Source organism: Coffea eugenioides, chromosome 8 (assembly GCF_003713205.1).
Source record: "Coffea eugenioides isolate CCC68of chromosome 8, Ceug_1.0, whole genome shotgun sequence".
Lineage (NCBI taxonomy): Eukaryota > Viridiplantae > Streptophyta > Magnoliopsida > Gentianales > Rubiaceae > Coffea > Coffea eugenioides.
Window position 1 is genome coordinate 40,043,782 of NC_040042.1, and position 18,862 is coordinate 40,062,643.

General features: G+C 37.1%; 2 protein-coding genes across 2 annotated transcripts in view; one reads left to right on the forward strand and one right to left on the reverse strand.

The window, feature by feature from the left end:
- The window catches only part of LOC113781219 (protein NRT1/ PTR FAMILY 1.2-like), a 46,530-nt gene extending 45,517 nt beyond the window's left edge, over nt 1-1,013 (reverse strand). Inside the window, exons 1-2 of the mRNA XM_027327109.1 lie at nt 671-1,013; nt 222-439 (exon numbers count right to left, since the gene is read on the reverse strand). Coding sequence (XP_027182910.1) covers nt 222-439; nt 671-866 — 414 coding nt within the window. The 5' untranslated portion in view covers nt 867-1,013. The remainder of the gene's footprint in view (nt 1-221; nt 440-670) is intronic.
- Nucleotides 1,014-15,503: 14,490 nt separating this feature from the next.
- On the forward strand, nt 15,504-16,989 carry LOC113780742. Its single transcript, XM_027326518.1, has 2 exons — nt 15,504-15,690; nt 15,923-16,989. The coding sequence occupies exons 1-2, from the start codon at nt 15,504-15,506 to the stop codon at nt 16,987-16,989; spliced, it is 1,254 nt and encodes a 417-aa protein (XP_027182319.1).
- The last annotated feature ends 1,873 nt before the right edge of the window (nt 16,990-18,862 follow it).

The window sequence follows — 18,862 nt, forward strand, 5'->3', positions numbered from 1 at the left end:
TTTGATCCATCCTGGCCGCCAGATTGTAAATCAAAGAAAAAAGCCAGGGATACTCTATAAAATTCGTCCACTTTCACAGTACAATCTGAAGTTGAAAATGACATGATGGATGAAAATGCAAGAAATCGGAACAAACAGCTTCTTATGCTATGAAAAATTAAACATAATTAAAACAAATATTAACTACTGAAAACACTGAAGTGTGTAAATGGGGTATTTACCAGAAGACTGATAACACAACCAAATAAGATCATCCGAAATCGACCCAGAAATGAATCTGCAACTATAGCACCAAGAAGGGGCATGAAATTTGTTGCTGCTGACCAAAGAAAGATTATGTTAGACCCAGTAGCCATGTTCAGATGGTACTCTCCCGTCAAGTACAGAATCATGCTAGGCTGTAGCCCACAGCTTGCCACCTGCGCAAAAGCCTCATTGGCTGCCCCCGGAAAAAAACCATTAAAACACAGAACGGTCAATTCTTAATAGAAAATTTCACTAAAACTATTCCTCAATAAACTTCAATTAAACAAAGACACATAGAATGAGAATCAGATATACCTAGTTTTAATAAGGGTCGTTTGTTTCTTGTTTTCAAAGTGAGGTTTCAGTCCTCACCGTCCCCCTTTCCACCCCACCCCTTCTTCAAATTCAAAGGAAAAGAAGTTACCTAAAATGAATGGCATGGTTCTGAAGCCACCCTTTGCTGAAAAACAGTCATGATCATCGTTAAGTAAAGGCTTTGTAGTCATACTTTCTTGTTCATCATCAGCAGAATTCTCCGTCATGCATGTAGGGACTTCTACTTCTTCTACTGCAATAATATGTGTCGAGTATTTTGATCTTGATTCTCGTCCAACAACCATACTGAGCACACGGGAAAACAATTACTAATATTTTATATGAACAATTTCATACTAAGCATACGACCTAAGCCACAGATGCAAACTACAAGATAATCCACCTTCTCCCGCTAGATTTTGCAGCTCCATAGCATTAGACAGAGGAGAAAGAAGAATGAGTGGACTTGCATTCAAATCTCAAGTAGTGTTTGGATTGCATTTTTTTGAATTTTTTTTAAAAAAATTATTGTAACAATTTGATGCGAAGTAAAGAGGTATTAAGAAAATGTGTTCACGAAAAATGTAATAATTTTTAATAAATTAACTGTCCAAACACAGCCAAACTCTAATGGGCTGGGGGACTAATGATGTGACGTGACCTAAGCTAGTGGCTACTACCGCCAACTTACCTTTTGTGGTCCGTCAATTTGATACCAATTTATGGTCCAACCATCCAGATTGAATTGCTGAATCCCACATACTGCTCTTTAATGTACGGTATAGTCTTTTTGATGTACATGACGGATTAAGTGGAGATGGAAGTTGAATGGATGAAATTGATGGTTGGACACAATTTCTAGGGATTGCAAATTTATTGTCTTTTTGCTTGTTATTGCGTTGGTGTTCTTCTGTACAATTATAGTTATTGTGCGAGTATTTATATATATTGTACATATAATGAGAATTAGTGATCATAGAAGCCCCTAACACTTAGCTATAAACAATTTTTTTTGTTGTCAATACAGAAAGTGTTCTAATTTTCTGTTGGATTAATATCCTTGTACTTGTGCACCTAACCCCCCAAAGATACACAAGTAATAGAGAGGTGATTCGAATACTCGATCTCGAAACCTAATTAGACTATTCCAAAATCATCCGAACCAACCCAAGAGCAGCTATAAACAAATTACCTTGTAGTGTTTTTCGATGGAGGATGCATTTGGATTTGAAATTCAAATCTCTTATCCAAGCAAGTGAAGAAATTTGTATGCTATCGTTTGGGAAAAAAAAAAATAATAATTAGTTTTGACCAATGATAGTGAATTAATCTAAAATAATATTTTGCTTGCATCATAAACACAATTCTCAACCCACTTTTTTATATTCCCAACCACCTTTTTATCTCACATACATTAGATCACAAAAAGTGTGACAGTAATTATTTCAAATAATATTTCAAATAATACTCTATCCAAACAAACCACTAGTATTTCAAATAAGACTTTAGATCTCATTAATTATATGTTTAATACAATTCAAATAAGCACGTAGAGTTTTTATTTGTCAAGATTCAAATTGGTCAAGGACGTAGTTGCTCCTGACGATAACAAAATTTCCCTTCATATCTCTTCATGTCTCCAATAATTTACATCTTTTCTTACTACAGTGAGTAGTGTACAGCTACACCACCGCCCCCCGCTGCCGGTACCAGCATCTTCTGTGGCCTGAACCGATGCCACCATTTAGCGTTGCCGGCAAGATTGGCTCTAGCAAGACAAAATGATTCGTTCATTTTATCGTGTCATTTGAGCACTCCGAACTCGTTTAGAAGTTTGTGTAATGCCTTGATCGAGAGGAGTGATTGAAGGAAACTGGCTGTGGTGGAACGCAGGGGATTTGGGGCAGGGACGGTCATCAGTATGACCGTCCCTGCACGGTTGAGGGCCAAGATTGGCCCTCAAAATTTTGTGCGGCTGAGATTACACAATGTAACTCGATTTCCGCGTCAAGTGTGGGACCCACCACTATCTGTTGTGAAAATACATCCTGTGAAAAAAAAGTTACACGATGTACAAAGAAAGTTACATGGTGTTGATAATGACCAAAATTGGCAGCAACCATCCGTGCCCCGAGTCCGAAGGCAGCAGATAAGGTTGGGAAAGAAGATTCCTGACATGAGTGCTGGTGACTTTTTTTTGTTTGGATATAAGATTATTTGAAATAATTATTATGACACTTTTACAATATGATATATACGAGATAGAGATAGAAAGATGATTAGAAAGATAAAAAAATATATTAAAATTTGCATTTGGAAAGTAAGCAAATTATTTTTTTTTTCAAATCACTTATATCCAAACAAACTTTTCAAATCACTATTTGTATGTATAGGCAAAAGTTTCTGGATTTGATATTATTTAGAATTTTATGGGTTGTTGTTCTTTATCTTTACAGATTTGAGTTTTTGGACTTTTGTATTAATTTTCCTTTTTAATCATTATCTGAATTGTGGTTTTTGTATAATTTTTTGGACATTTATTGTAGAAGGAATGAAAAGGAAAATGAGAGAAAAAACTAATAACTTTTATTAAGATGAGTGACGTGGCTCCATAGAAACCATAAGGTCTATATGTGGGCTGATGGACCGATGCATCCAAGTATTTGTACTTTACATTTGGGTCAACGCAATAAGTAACTTGCCAAATTTATCTTTAGACGTGGGACATATAACGGGTCCATAACTCATTCCGGCCAAAATTGGCTTGAAAAGGTGTTGAAAAGGTGTTGTAGGTTAATTTTCTTATCTCAAGCAATCTGGACAAATCTTTGTGATAGTTCAAGAAATAAAGTGGGATTAAGTTAAACTGGGGTTTAATGGGAAATTCAAACTGTATTAATTGAAATTTGAGGAAAATAATGCCAAATTCTTGTGGCCAAGTGAAAATATTGTTTAAGCTTGCAAAAATTCTTGCAGCTTAGTTTTTTGACGTCAAGAAGTTGGACAAATTTTTGTTATGGATCAAAAAATAAAGTAGGGTTAAGTATTTAAATGTAAATGAGTTAATAACTATGACAATGTGTTTGAAAGTGTTTAGATGTAGAGGGGCACCCCATACCCTTAAATCGGACAGCTCCTTAGATTATGGCAATAGCTTTATTCAATTTTTTAGCCTAAGAGTTTTAGCTTGAATGACTTAATAGTCAAGCAGAAGCCAAATTGATTTAAGTTGATATTTCCTTGTATATTCAACTTAAATTTAAACACTCACATGAATAATCCCTTGCATATACACCCTCACATAGCACATTTTCACATTTTTAAAAATTTAACACCTTAGTCCTCTTTTAATTAGAATTAATTAACACAATATAAAAGGGAAAAAGATGAAAGATCTTCCAAAACATATGAAATGAATAAATAAATGCAGAATCATATCTATGTGTATTTATCATCAATTGCATCATATATTTTCACATTTTTAAAAGTTTAACACCTAAGTCCTCTTTTAATTAAAATAAATTAACACGGGGGAGGGTTGGGTTGGGTTGGGTGGTACGGGGGGAGGGAGTGTAAGCAAGAGGTCTCAGGTTCGAGTCCTCCCGCTTACACTAAAAGAAAAAATGTAAAAAAAAAATATATATATATATATAATAATAAATAAATTAACACAACGTAAAAAGTTAAAAGATGAAACAAGATGAAAGATCTTTCAAAATACATGAAACAAGTAAATGAAAGATCATCAATTGCATCATTTATCTGTACCTTTGTGAAAGTAACAACTTCACTTGTATTTGCTTAGTTATATGTATGTATGCATTAAACTCCATAGAAAAGCGTATTTAGAATTTTAGAAATAATTTCACAATTTATGGATGGCCAAAATAAAATTAAGAAAATGTTACTAGTTGAGTAAAATTATGAATGGGGAGGGAGGGCTAAATTAATTGGTTCGAAAAAAAAAAGTGTAAGTGAAAAGTCCCCGTTCGAGCCCTAATGCTCACATTACAAATAAATAAATAAGTACAATCATGAATCACTCCACAGTTAACTAGTGGATGCTGGGTATTGGATTATGAGAAAGTGGGCCAATGAAGGTGGTACCAAGAGATGGTACAGATAGGGAACGGGTTTCAATTATTTTTGGGATCATAATTTAATGGCAGAGATTATTAGAGATCATTCAGCAACATAATTTTCATGTCACGGCCAAACACAAACACACGACCTTACCTAGCCAACATGTGGTGCCATAGGAAACATCTACTAAAAATATCCAGACTCGACGTTTTCAGAAACTTGTTATTGGGATCCCGTGCAAAACGTGAGGTTGTCGTGCAAAACGTGGAGGATGTCCTGTGGGGTCTCGTGCAAAACGTGAGGTTGTCCTGTGGTACAAAAATGTTTGCACTATGATCAGATGACAGAACCGCTGGGCCAGTGGCTCAGTGGCCATCAGGGAGGGACTTAAGTCTCTTCTTGGGCTGTTGATGAGGGTTCAAATCTCATCAGCAGCGAAAAAAAATTTAAAAGTTGTGTTATAGCACTTTCTTGATTTAGTTGGGTCTGTATACCCACTAGCTCATACAAAAAAAAAAAAATAATCAGATGAAATAATCTAGGTGGAAGTTCTTTTTTTTTTCCTAAAGGAAACTTACTCTATGGGAATCGACTTTAAGAAAGATATCCCACTGTGATCAATAAATCTTGTAATAATGTACCACGGATGCTAAAACGCCCTGTATTACTATTGAACAATTGGAGGAAAAGGTCACAGTCGAAGACGAAGGCAACTAGGAAAAGTGACTTTTTTTTGTATTTGTATTTGTGTGTGTGTCTATACATATATATATATATATATATATATATATTTGTAAATAAGAGGTCTTGAATACAGGGCTTTCTACTTATAATATTTTTCACCTTGCCATCCAATCCAACCCTCCCCGACAAAAAAGAAGCGGTTATGAAAGTGGAGAAGATGGTTAGTTGTTGACCTAAGTTTTTCTACAATTGAATTAAGGGTTAATTACAATTTATCCCTTGAAATTATACTTTGACTCTTACTTTACTCTCTAATTTTTATTTTTTGTCACTTAAGCTCATGGGAGACAAAAATACCCTTATACTATATAGGTATATTTTCCTCTCTTTTATATTTTTTAGTCAAAATTAGTTTTTTCAAATTTTTATTTTTGAGCAAATAAAAAATTTTGCTAACAAAAAAAATTGAAGATATTCATTTTCTAATTTGTAATTATGAAGAAACTACATAGAATTTTTTTTTACATAATTAGTTAATTATAAATCAATATCATTTATTCTTCTATTTTACAAAAAATTTTGTATTCTATTTTCTTTTAATTGGACAATTGAAAGTCGCCATTGTTTTACAATCACACTTTTTTTTTTGTCAAACGACAATGTATAATCACACATTCACATGTTAGTTATCTGGACATTTTTTGTTCTTTTTTCTCTAATGGATATATTGCTTATTGCATTATTTTTTTGGGATAATTTTCAAAACCTTCCTTGAGGTTTCTGATAATTTCACTCGAATCCCCCCAATTTTAGAAAATTATATTGACCTCCCTCAATTCAATAAAATGACTACAATGCCCTCTATTTAATAGATAACTTACCACATATGTGGGACACAAAAACCAAACCAAAAGTAAAAGAAAAAATAAAAACCTGCAACAACTCGTTATCATCCCCAACCCTACTTTAATTAACAGTAGTTCCTTTTCTCTCTCCCTCCTTTTTTTCTACCTGTTATGATTCTCTCCTTCCTGCCTATAACTCCATAGTTTTTTGCACCCATCAACTACACCACCATGCAAACCTACCCGAAGTGTTTATTTCATGTCTACTTCTCTCTTTCTGTGATAGTTAACTATCAGCCCCTCTTATTTATTTCTTCTCGTATTATAATTTGTATACATTAAAGAATCAAAATTTCCAAAATTACAAATTGAGGAAGCAAATGAAAATTTCATGGTCAAATTAGATGGAGATGATGAATGTGGTTGTGATAGAGAGGAAAAATGAAATTAATGGGCTATTGTCGAAAGAGAAAAAGGGACGAATTTGGGTTATGCTATTATGTCTGTTACGAACTAGAATCAAATATCTTCATTTGGTTTCTTTTTTGTTTGATTTACAAGTATTGGTGATGGTTTGTCACAAAGATTAGTTTCTCTATTCCTAACGCCATTGGACTATGAGGTTACTCTTGGCATAGCCATCAATAGTGGTTGGCCAAGTTCTTTTCTGTTCAAGGAAGGTGACAGGCAATAAGTAGTAAGTTCATAATTTGAGGTGTTAGATTAGTCAATAGACAAAATATAGTGTTGATTTGGGGTAGGAAGCTTTTTGAGGGTATTTTAGTTGGTAGTGGTGGTTATAATCGATTTGTAGAGAAAGTGATTTGGGTAGAGTTTGAGATTTTGATAATGCCGAAATTGATAGAATTTGGAGCTTAAGTTGGAGTGCAATTTTGGTAAATTTTGGGGTTTTAGTGATGCCAAATTGATAGAATTTGGGGATTAAGTTGGAGTTTGCTTGAACAAGTTGATAAGGTTTTGGGTTTACAATTATCGTGGAACATAGCAAGTTTGGATGCAAGTGTTTGTTAACTTTTTTTTTTTTTTTTGGGTTAAATTGATCACTAAACCTTTTTTCACTTTCTTTTGATGTATGATGTTGCATAAGGGCATTTTATGATACTTAAGTATAATTCTAACATGATGGGTCTATACTGTTACTTAAACAGTATAAGTAAGAGAGGTTAGTGTGATTTTCTAAATTTGGGGGAGTTGAGTGAAATTGTCAGAAACCTCAAGGGGGGTTTCTGAAATTATCCCTATTTTTTTCTTTGCCTTTATAAAGATAATCCATTGTTGGTGTATTCCCTAATATACATTCTCCTCTCATGAGAAACTTTATCACTATCAATGATAGTAATTAAAATTGAACCACATGTTAAAATTAAATAAAGGAAGGAAATAAAAATTTTAATATTAAGAACTTGGCATAATAGAGAGGTGTTTTTATCTCTCAAGGGGTTAAGTGACAAAAAAAAAGTTAGGAAAAGCAGGGATATACCTCAGAGAGATAAATTTAAAATAACCCTTGAATTAAATCAATGCTGAGCAAAATCATAAAGCAGATCGAGATGCTGATTTCAAACAAGGAAAGTCTAAGTCAGGTCTCAATCGACTATTGATGGAAATAGGCCATAGTAGTAGCAAGATTGTCAAATGGCAGTACATGCATGGTCCCTTTGATCATTTAAAAGACAGCTATATTATTAGTTTGCTTATAGGGACATTCCACCAAACGCACTAACCCGTCAAACTGAAAACTACTACAACTTGAACGGTTTAGAATCCCAGCGTTGTGCCAAAGCAGTCCTTTGGTGTAGTAAGATCTGTGTATCTGTTAGTCTCAAATACAGTCTCTTTAGGCTCCCCCTCCCCTGTAGTATAGGATAGATAGGTAATACAATAGTTGTTGTCTGCGGAAAACAAAAGAAAAAAAAAACGTTAAGTTTGAGTTCAAATTTTCGGTTTTTTTTTTTATTTTCATTTCTTAAATTTCATCTTTCTTTTGATAAAGAAAAAATATTCAGAGAACTACTACAATCTGAAAACTTAAGGATTCTAACAACTTATGCATAATTTAGACTAGTTACTAGTACAAATTCTCTTGGTAAAAGAGTCGAACAATTGCTAAATTGCTAACTGGACTCGGAACTAGACCTGAAGCCTATGTGATCTTTCAAATTTATGTGCATCAGCTTACACTAGATTTTTTGGACATGTAAATAGAAAGAATCAAAACATCGAATACACAGAAAATTTAGAAATCTGCACTCCAGACAAGTGTTTACTAGAAAACAAGTTAGGGAAGTTTAGAAGGAGAGGTCACTTTTAATTGTTAGCAATATCTACACATCAATTGTGAAAATGACCAAAACATCTATAGTATATTTCTATGCCTTTGTGCGTATTTCTGTACTCACACGCGAAAATGACCAAAAGATATATAGTCTATTTCTATGCCCTTATGTGTATTTCTGTACTCACACATGAAGAAAACCATTTGGTTGTCAAGAGTGAAGAGTAGAAGAAACATAAATAGAAGGTTCCTTTTGGCTCCAAAAACAAAGAGTTTATTTTTTTTAATTTAAAATATTCTTAATCATTCTCTTTCTTATTGTGGAACTGTTTTATGTTACCTTATCCTGTGATCTATTAGTAGGATTTTCTACAGGAAGGAATTTTAGTAATCATATGGTTAAGGTTTCACCCACAGATATATCAAAATGAAGACTTGTTCAGTCAATAAAAACTTATTTAAGAATTTATGGTGCTAATAATCTCGGAACAAACAATATAATTAGATTTTTGCCGTACCGTAATATAATTATATCTACTCTCCTAATTTTCACTTTCAATGAAACAAATGTCAGCCCTTACCTATAAAATATTAATATGAAATGCTAAAATGTATTTTCATTTCCAAATTGCCATCATATGGCTTATAGGTAATTGATGTAACTAATTCAACGAAAAAAATAACTTGAAAATGCACCAAATAGTTGAAAAAAAAATTTATAACCAAAAATCATGTATGGCAGGCTAAAAGAGTTAAATAGGCTGAAACAAACAGTAGAGAGAAACGATATCAAATTGTTGATGCTTGAAATACGTAGGTTCACAAGAAATTGAAATAGCAAATTTGACTTTAAAAGGGCTTGAAATTTAAAAAAAAAAAAAGGAGAAAAGCATATTCCATTAGCAGTGATGTAGTAGGCCACGTGATCACATTTTAGCAGTTTGTGAAAATGAATGTCTTAATTATTAATATCTTAAGGTCATCTTATTTCCTTTTTATTGTATTTTCCAAAGTCCTTCAATTGAATTTAGTTGAGTTTATGAGTATACAAGGGTAATTTGCAAAAGAAAACGCGTTTTAGCAAAGTTAAATTGTTAAAAAAAAAAAAAAAAAACCTCAAGGAGGGCTTCTGAAATTATCCCTTATTGGTATTACAAGTAATAAAATGGCATTTCTGTAATTAATTGAATACTATTAATATTAGTTACAAGATAACCAACAAGTCTGGTTATAAATTATAATGCACTGTTATGGATGCTGAAACTGTCCTACGTACATTACATTACTTCTTATTCATTTGGAGGAAAGGATCATGATCTGAAACGAAGCCAAGTACAAGAAGATGGCTGTGCAAGTGGGAAGCACGGTTAGTTGTGGGGAAAAATCCACTTTTCAACCTCAAACTTTGTGACGAAGATACATTTGGTCCCTAAACTTTTCGTCAGAACACATTGAGTACATGAATTAACGATTTTTTGCCACATTTAGTCAAAAAAAGGGAATTTACTCAATTTGGACGGTGAATACCACGTGGCCGTTAACAAATGTCCAAATATCAATTTATAACCAACACAAGTTAGACACAAGTCCACACTTTACTCTCTCTCTAACCCACTAGCTTTTCTTCTCCAAGTTTCCCCCTTTTCTACTGAGTTAATGAAGTGAAAAGCTGCTTGAGATTAGCAGAGTTAAATGGAGTGATACAACAAAGCTTTTCCAATCCAGTATATTTAATATAAATTAAATGATTCGGAGTAAAATACTCATAAATAGCTATTATTTTGTTCGTGTAATAGAGGAAACCCCTAAAGAGCTGATATGTTATGGGCAATTTCTTTTCTTTTTTTTTTTACTTTCACGTATTTAATTTATATTAAATACAAAACCTACTAGTTTTCCTTTCGTAAAAATATTAGTATATCACTTTTTAAATTTTACTTACAAACATTTATGTATTTAACATAAATTATATGATTCAGAGTAAAATGCCTATAAATAGCTAGTATTTTATTCATATAATAGAAGAAACCCGTAAAGAGCTAGTAAAAAGTGGGTAATTTCTTTTTTTACTTTCACGTATTTAATTTATGTTAAATACAAAACCTACTAGTTTCCCTTTCGTAATAATATTAGTGTAACACTTTTTGAATTTCACTTATAAACATTTATGTATTTAATATAAATTAAATGATCCAAAGTAAAATGCTCATAAATAACTAATACTTTATTCATATAATGGAAGAAACTCGTAAAGAACTGGTATGTTATGGACAATTTTTTTTACTTTCAAATACTTCATTTATATTAAATACAAAATATGCTAGTTTTCCTTTGATAAAAATATTTGTGTAACGGCTGTTGAATTTTATTTGCAAATATTTATGTATTTAACATAAATTAAATGATTCAAAATAAAATATCCATAAAAACTTGGTACTTGGTTCATGTAATAGAGAAAAGCCATAAAGAGTTGGTACTTTATGAGATATTTCTTTTTTAAAAAATATTTAATTTCTTTTAAATAGATAACCTATGTTGACCTTGGTTGATCAGTCCTTGGTTTTGATGATTAACAAACCAAAATGTAGATTTGGACTAATGTTTTTATGTGAGAAAATTGTTAGAACAGGTCATTGATCCAAAAGAGAATCGACAAGATTTGAATCAAAGAGAAGTTAAGAAATATGAAGGTTCGGACGTAGAGGATCGGACGCTCGATAGATGATCGGTCGTCTGACTGACAACGATACTCTTTGGACGCTTGGATCGGACGCTCATTCATTGCTTCGGCCGTCCGACACAAAAAGAATGAACGTTGAACATTCTGACTTCTATGGGACGCAGGGTTCGGACGCAGAACAAATGGTTCGGACGTCCGATATGTGGTTCGGACGCATGGTTCGGACGCAGAGCAAATGGTTCGGACGTCCGACAGGCCAACGGCTAGTTTCGACAGCATTTAATATTTGACCGTTGGAGAGCCTTTTGGAGCCATTTCTCACCTTCTATAAATACCCCAAAGCACAAGAAGACACTGACTTTTGGCCAACACTAAATACAAGCTTACAAGTGAGATCTTTGAGTAGAAATATTCTTTGTTGGTTGTATAAGGGGTTGGGAAAGTTGGGTTGTGAGGTTGCTCAAGTGAAGATTACTCTCTAGGAGGAGTAAAACCTTGGTGAAGGTGAACCTATCACTTGGAGTGGTAAAACCTTGATAAAGGTTGCCTCACTTGTATAAAGTAGTTCTTAATTGAATGGGTAAGCTTTCAATTGTAGCTAGTTGAGGGTTTACTTGGAGAGTAGTAAAATTCCTTTGCTCAACCAAAGTATGTTTGGGGTGAGGAAGGAGTGAGCCTTCACTTGTACAAGTTGGTTAGCACTACCATCAATTGAAGAAACTATTTGGTGGATTCAACTCCAAGTTTGGAAGAAGCTTGGGAGTTTGATTGGTTTGAATTTCTTTTACTTTATTGTTACTCTATTTTTGTGCTTTAAAATTGCTTATATTCTTTGTCATTGTATTTACTTGACTACTTGTCTGGTTGAATATTTTGGTTGTATTCATTGTATTTACTTGACTACTTGTCTGGTTGAGTATTTTGATTGTATTTGGTTGCATCGGGGCTTACAACCTACTAGTTTTTTTTCATTTTACTTGAATTTTACTTTAAAACATTTATATTTTACTTAAAAACAGCTAATATACTCTAACACTTTTTGAATTTTACTTAAAAACATTTATATATTTATTATAAATTGAATGTTTGAGAGTAAAATGTCCACAAAAAACTAGTATTTTGAATAGGTAATGCCCGTTAAATAAGAACTTAAAATAATACCAAAATGGACAACTTGTTCAAGGAATTGTGTAATGTCCACAAAAAGCTGACTTGTGCTGGTTATAAATTGATATTTGGACATCTGTTAACAGCCACGTGGTCTTCACCGTTCAAATTGAGTAAATTCCCATTTTTTGACTAAATGTGGCAAAAAATCGTTAATTCATGTACTCAATGTGTTCTGACGAAAAGTTTTGGGACCAAATGTGTCTTTGTCACAAAGTTTGGGGATGAAAAGTGAATTTTTCCCGTTAGTTGTGGGGCAAATCTTTCTTCAATTGAGTTATATCAGCGTTCGACAAAGCCAGTTTCTGTAAGCATCATATTGTGATGCCGAATGTCCTAATCGAGTATTGGAAGAGGCAACATTAATTTGTGGCAAGATTAATCTGAAACTGCTTTCTTTGGAGTAGCATGGATGTTTGTAGCAACATTTGTAGCAATATATAATTAATTCATTTGTAGCAATATATAATTAATTTTTTTCCCCTGCAGAAAAATGACATGCCTGTAATCGTAGACTCTGATGGTGCAGGAGACATGACACCCTTTTTTTTTTTTTTGGTAAGGGACATGGCACCTTGTGCTTTCCAGATTCAACACAAAGATACTGGAAGTTGATGTAATTGATACACAAGCACATAAAAGTGCAGAAATTTGTATTGAGCAAATTTCATTAAGAAAGTAAGGTTGAAGATGATGATCTTGAAGCGTATTTGATATTATGCTTAAGATGTTATTTGTTCCAACTACATAAAGTATTTGCTGCAAGTTATGGCAAATTATAATCTCTAAAATATAATAAGATTTAGAGAAACTTGATAGCAAATTTCAAGTATTCTTTTACAAAAAAAAAGATCAAGATTTTTTTTATTTGCCAATACTTGTCATTTTTATAGGAAAAGACATAACTCAACAATCACAAATTAATCAGCCACAATCTCCGACGTTTATGGGCATTAAGAGACAGCAATTAAATTCCATTAATGGATAGAACATGTCAAAAATGTTCCAGAAATTTTTTTAGCTTTTAAGAAGATTCCACAAACGGATCCACTTTCCCATTGCCGCGGGTCCGATCGCAAATCAACCGTGTTGACTCACCTTTTGTTTAGATATGTCCAAAAAGTTTTACTTTCTTCGTTTCAACAAGTCTTATTTCTATTTTGTTTCACAAACTATTCCAACATTAGACTTCATAGTATACATTGTGATTAGGCATATTAATGGGTCGGGTCTTATCCAGATCCAACCTAGACCCAATATATTTGGGTAGGGTTTGGATTTAATTTCTCAAATCCAAATCCTACCCAAACCCAGACCCTGTGAGAGAGTCGTGGGTCTGGGTAGGGTCTGATTTTCTAAAATCCAAATTCATACCAGACCTTACGCAGACCCATATTTATTTAATTAAATAATATATATTAGTAAATTTATAAAATAATATAATATTTTATGGCTATTTGATCGAATACAGTAAGATTTTATGGCATTAGAATCTGTATTTAGTATTGGTGGTTGGGTGATTGATGAGACTCGTGTCAAATTGCTTCTGGATATGGTTGAAACATTAGTGATTACTGATGATTGAATTGAATCAAAAAAAATGAGTAAGTGTTTATAAATTTTTTTATTCTATTATTTATTTGTCATCGGTCCTTAGTCAAATGACTTTTATCTTATTCACTATTTTAGTGCTGGATTGCGAGATATCTACCAACATTGTTTAAATAAGAAAAAGAGGTACAAAATTACATTTTTTTAATAAGACTAAATATTTATATATGTTATGGTTGTTTCCTTTTTTAAAAAACTAGTCCTAGTTGTCATTGTAATTGATACAAATTTTTCAAGAAAAGGAGAAAAGGTAAAGGCAAACAAATGAAATATTAGATGTGGATGCAGTTGAATCTTTGAAAATATATAGAAGTAGTCAATAATAATTCTTTCTTTGAATTTACAATATTGCATTCAACTTGTTGAACGTTAATTTTATTATTTGAAAACAAAAATTGGATGGTATTTATATTATTTATGAATTTTATATATTTTAAATACATTTTTATTTTTGTATGTTCAAAAAATACCCATGGATGCCCATTGGATACTCAAATCTATAAGGATTTGGGTATGGACTTACTTTTTCAGCCCCAAAAGGGTATGGATCTGGATTTGGATCTAACTAAATTAAATGAGTCTGAAACTGGATCAAAAGAATCCAACCCAGACCTTACCCATTAACATGCTTAATTGTGATAATGTGATGGAATGGACACATGGGCTCCAAATGAAATTTGGGTTTATGACATTTGCGTACTATCGTTTTTATTTGGCAAAGGACAATAATTGTGTGACAGACGCTCTAACGGGTGCGATGCCCACTGGGTGCTGAGCATCCATTTCTATTTTCTTTTTTCATATCTTTCCATTTCTTTTGTTGTTCCAAGTAAAGCCTCCAGTGGCAAAAAGCTGCGAAGGTTCTGTTCAATCAAAGCCAATGCCAGAAACCACCGTCAAGCATCAAAGATGTCAAGTACGGATCTGACTTCTATGGATAGTTGGGAACAGGGGTGAGAATGCTCACCACGGCCACCCTCCGGTGCCGAGGTGATCTCACTTCATCCGTCACTCAAGCGCGGTCATGTCGTGAACATGACCCCTGGGTTCGGCCAGATCTCCGGCCTACAGCATGGATGACCTCTATACCTTAGGCTCCCACCTCGGTTGCACGCTGATGATGTCTACACGCTTGACATCACACAGAACCAGGGCTTTATCTAAAAAGCACATGATGCTCTTAATGGCTGCTGCACAAGACTCCCTGTTATCATGTCCAGACGGCTACAGTGTCAGAGTCAGACCTCCTGGTAGGGGACAGAGCCGTAATGGCCAGGACGTGGGTCCCACTAGCATGAGCCCTCCGTCCTGTCTTTCACTCCTACCCTATAAATACCCCCCACTCACTTTCAACAAGTAAGACTACTATCACATTCTTACTGTTCATTACTATTTATTCTTCCTATATACTAACTTGATCGTCGGAGTGATCTCAGGGGAGAAACCTCGTCATCCACTTCGGACAAGCGAATTCACCACACTTCACTTGAGAGAGGACTGATTCAGGTCGGCTCTATTACCCGCCAGAAATCACCTCTTCAATTGGCGCCGTTTGTGGGAACGAGATTACAAATAAATGAGATCCACGCGCTTCAGAAGCGGGAGAGTTCCTTCAACCGGGGCTGGGCAAGCCTCGGGAGCTCAGCAACGTCACATCTCAGAGGAACAAGGGTCCCCGAGGACCCAGCCCGTTAACGAAGACGCCATCGCCAGGATGACCGAGTTCGTAGCGGACAATCCCTACATTTTCGAAGAACTGGGAGGTACTTCAAGAGGCAGGAAAAAGAAAAAATTGAATCCTCCAAGAAGAGATCGACGAAGTCACCTAAAGTACCTTCAGGTGGGACTCTGATGATGGGCATCTCTCCCGGAGTACCTTAAGGCGCGCCTCTTCCAAGGCGACCTCTAAAATTGCCTCTATTTTCCTGGCGTTTTCCCGAGGTCTGCTGGGAAGATGAGCTGATGACGCACCTCGGTGCCCTGGGGGGCTAGCAGCCGACTACATGAGGGTTCCGCCCTTTACCGATGACATCAATGGGGAAATGGTTTCCCCTAACTTCAAGCTCCAAGAATTACAGCCCTACGATGGCCGAGGTGATCCCGAGGATCACCTCCGTGCATTCATCTCGGCATTCCGCCTCTACTGCGTCCCTGACGCCGTGATTTGTCGAGCGTTCCCCATTTTTCTACAAGAGACAGCCCGAAAATGGTTTTGGGGATTGGAACCAAGGAGCATTTTCTCACTGGAAGAGTTGGTGGACAGGTTTATTCACCGCTTTGTATTGTCTCGCCCGGTGATAAAGACTTCAACCTACCTCTTGAACCTACAGCAGGCTCCCGGCAAGTCAATGCGCTCGTATGTGCAGAGGTTCAATGAGGAAAATGTGCAGATACCTGATCAAAATGAGCAGGTAACCATAGTTGCCTTCACCAACGGGCTGATCGCAGAGATCTTCCACACCAAGATACATCGGAACTACCCCCGTTCACTTCGGGAACTTTGGGAACGGGTAGATCAAGGAATCAGAAGTGAGGACCTGAACTGCATGAAGCGGGAAGCCCAAGCAACCCGTACTGGGCAAGAGTCCCGGAGGAAAAAAGAAACCGGTCAACTCGAACAAGTCCCCAGTGGCTCGTCGAATCAATTCCGCGATCGCCGGAGTGTCATTGACCGCATCGTGAAGGGGAGGTTGTCCTCCTCGGACGCCGAGCTGACACCACTCAATTCCAGTCGGTCTCACATTGTGACTGTAATGAGACAGAACCACCTCGGCCGAGCCCCTCCTGAGATTCTGGGAAGGAAGGAGAAGAGGAACTCCAGCCTCTATTGTGCCTACCACGGAGATGTTGGGCACGAGACTGAGAACTGCAACGATCTAAAAAGAGAGATCGAGAACCTGATCAAACAGGGATACTTGAAACAATTCGTCCGCAAGGATGGAGGCTTCAACCGAAGTGCCTCCCATCAAGATAATCGACGCCCTCGCCGAGAAAACATGCGGGACACGAAGAGTCACTGCCATGGGCCCGAGAACCATAGGGAGGACCAGCGACCTCTGTGAGACGGGTCCCCCGACTACGGCCCCAACATCACGGGGGTCATCAATACAATTGCGGGTGACCCGACGGGAGGAGATAGCCAGAATTCTCAGAAACGGACCTACCGTCAAGCCGGTATGGAGTCAGCCGAGCCGATCTCCCGGCTATCCGAGGTGATCACCTATGGTCCCAGCGACTCTGTCCCGACCGCCTCCAACAACCACGAAATTCTCGTGATTGAAGTTCTCACCAATAATTACATAGTCAAGAAGGTTTATGTCGATCCCGGCAGCTCGGTAGACGTCTTGTACGACCGAACCTTCGAAAGTTTGAAACTGACCAGAGAGCAACTCACTCCTGTCAGAACCCCTCTCGTCCTCTTCGGGAGACACGTAGTCCACCCAAAGGGAATGGTGTCCCTGATGGTGACTATCGGACGTCACCCCTACTGCCGAACTATACCCGTTAGCTTTGCGATGGTCAAAGCAGATTCCCTTACAACATGTTACTAGGTCGGCCCACGCTCAACGCCTTGAGAGCCGTGTATTTCACCTACCACTTGAGTTTCAAATTCTCGACACCTGCGGGGGTGGTCGAGGTGAGCAGCGACGTGAACGCCGCCCGAGAATGCTACCTCGTCACCATCCAGGCCGCGGTCACTCCCTGTGCTGCGTCAAAGGCTGAGGAGAAGAGGCCAGCTGTCCTCTCCAAAGACAGTATTGATCTTCAGAAGACCGGAAAGTCCGGCAGGCTTGAGCCCGAAGACGAGGTGGAGGTGGTGGTCTTAGACGAGGCGAGACCTGACCAAATGGTCCAAGTGGGGACGAGTCTTCCCTCGCCCCTAAAAGAAGAGATGATCCACCTGATAAAAGACCACCGAGACGTTTTCGCGTGGTCCACTAATGAAGTGGTCGGAGTGCCCCCCGAACTCATGATCCACCAGCTTAACGTCAATCTACAAGCCCGTCCTGTGAGACAAAAACGTAGGCACTTCGGCCCCGAACGCAGCAAGGTCATATCCGATGAAGTCGATAAGCTCTTGCCTGTCAAGATGATCCATGAAATCTAATACCCCACTTGACTGTCCAACCTTGTCATGGTCAAAAAGGACACCGATGGGTGGAGAATGTGTGTGGATTTCACCGACCTTAACAAGGCCTGTCCCAAAGATTGCTACCCGCTGTCGAGGATAGACACCCTTGTCGACTCGGCAATGGGACATGAGATCCTCTGCTTTCTAGATGCCTTCAAGGGATACCATCAAATAGGAATGAGTGAGGAAAATCAGGAGAAGACAGCGTTCTACACCGACCGAGGTGTCTACTGTTACACCACCAAGCCGTTCGGGTTAAAGAACGTCGGGGCGACTTACCAAAGGCTGGTCAATTGCCTCTTCAAGGATCAGATCGGCAGCAACGTGGAGGCCTATGTGGACGACATCCTCGTCAAAAGTCTAACCAATTCGGCCTTCTAGTCAGATATAAGAGAGGTCTTCAGCATCTTTCGGGATTCAAGGATGACGTTAAATCCTAAGAAGTGCGTCTTCGGCGTCACTTCAGGAAAATTTTTGGGGCATTTGGTTTCCCGCCGGGGAATAGAGGCTAATCCCGACAAAGTCAAGGCCATCCAGGACATGTCCCCACCTCGAAACTTTCGAGAAGTTCAGAGGCTAAATGGACGCCTGGCCGCACTGAACCGCTTCCTGTCTCAATCTGCTGAGAAAGCTTTACCCTTCTTTAAGGTGCTAAAGAAGGCCGACCAATTCGTCTGGACCGAAGAGTGCCAGCAAGCTTTCGACCAATTAAAACAATATCTGCACCACCTGCCTACCCTCGCTTCACCTCGACCCGAGGAGAAACTATACCTCTACCTCTCCGCCGCCGACGAAGCTGTCAG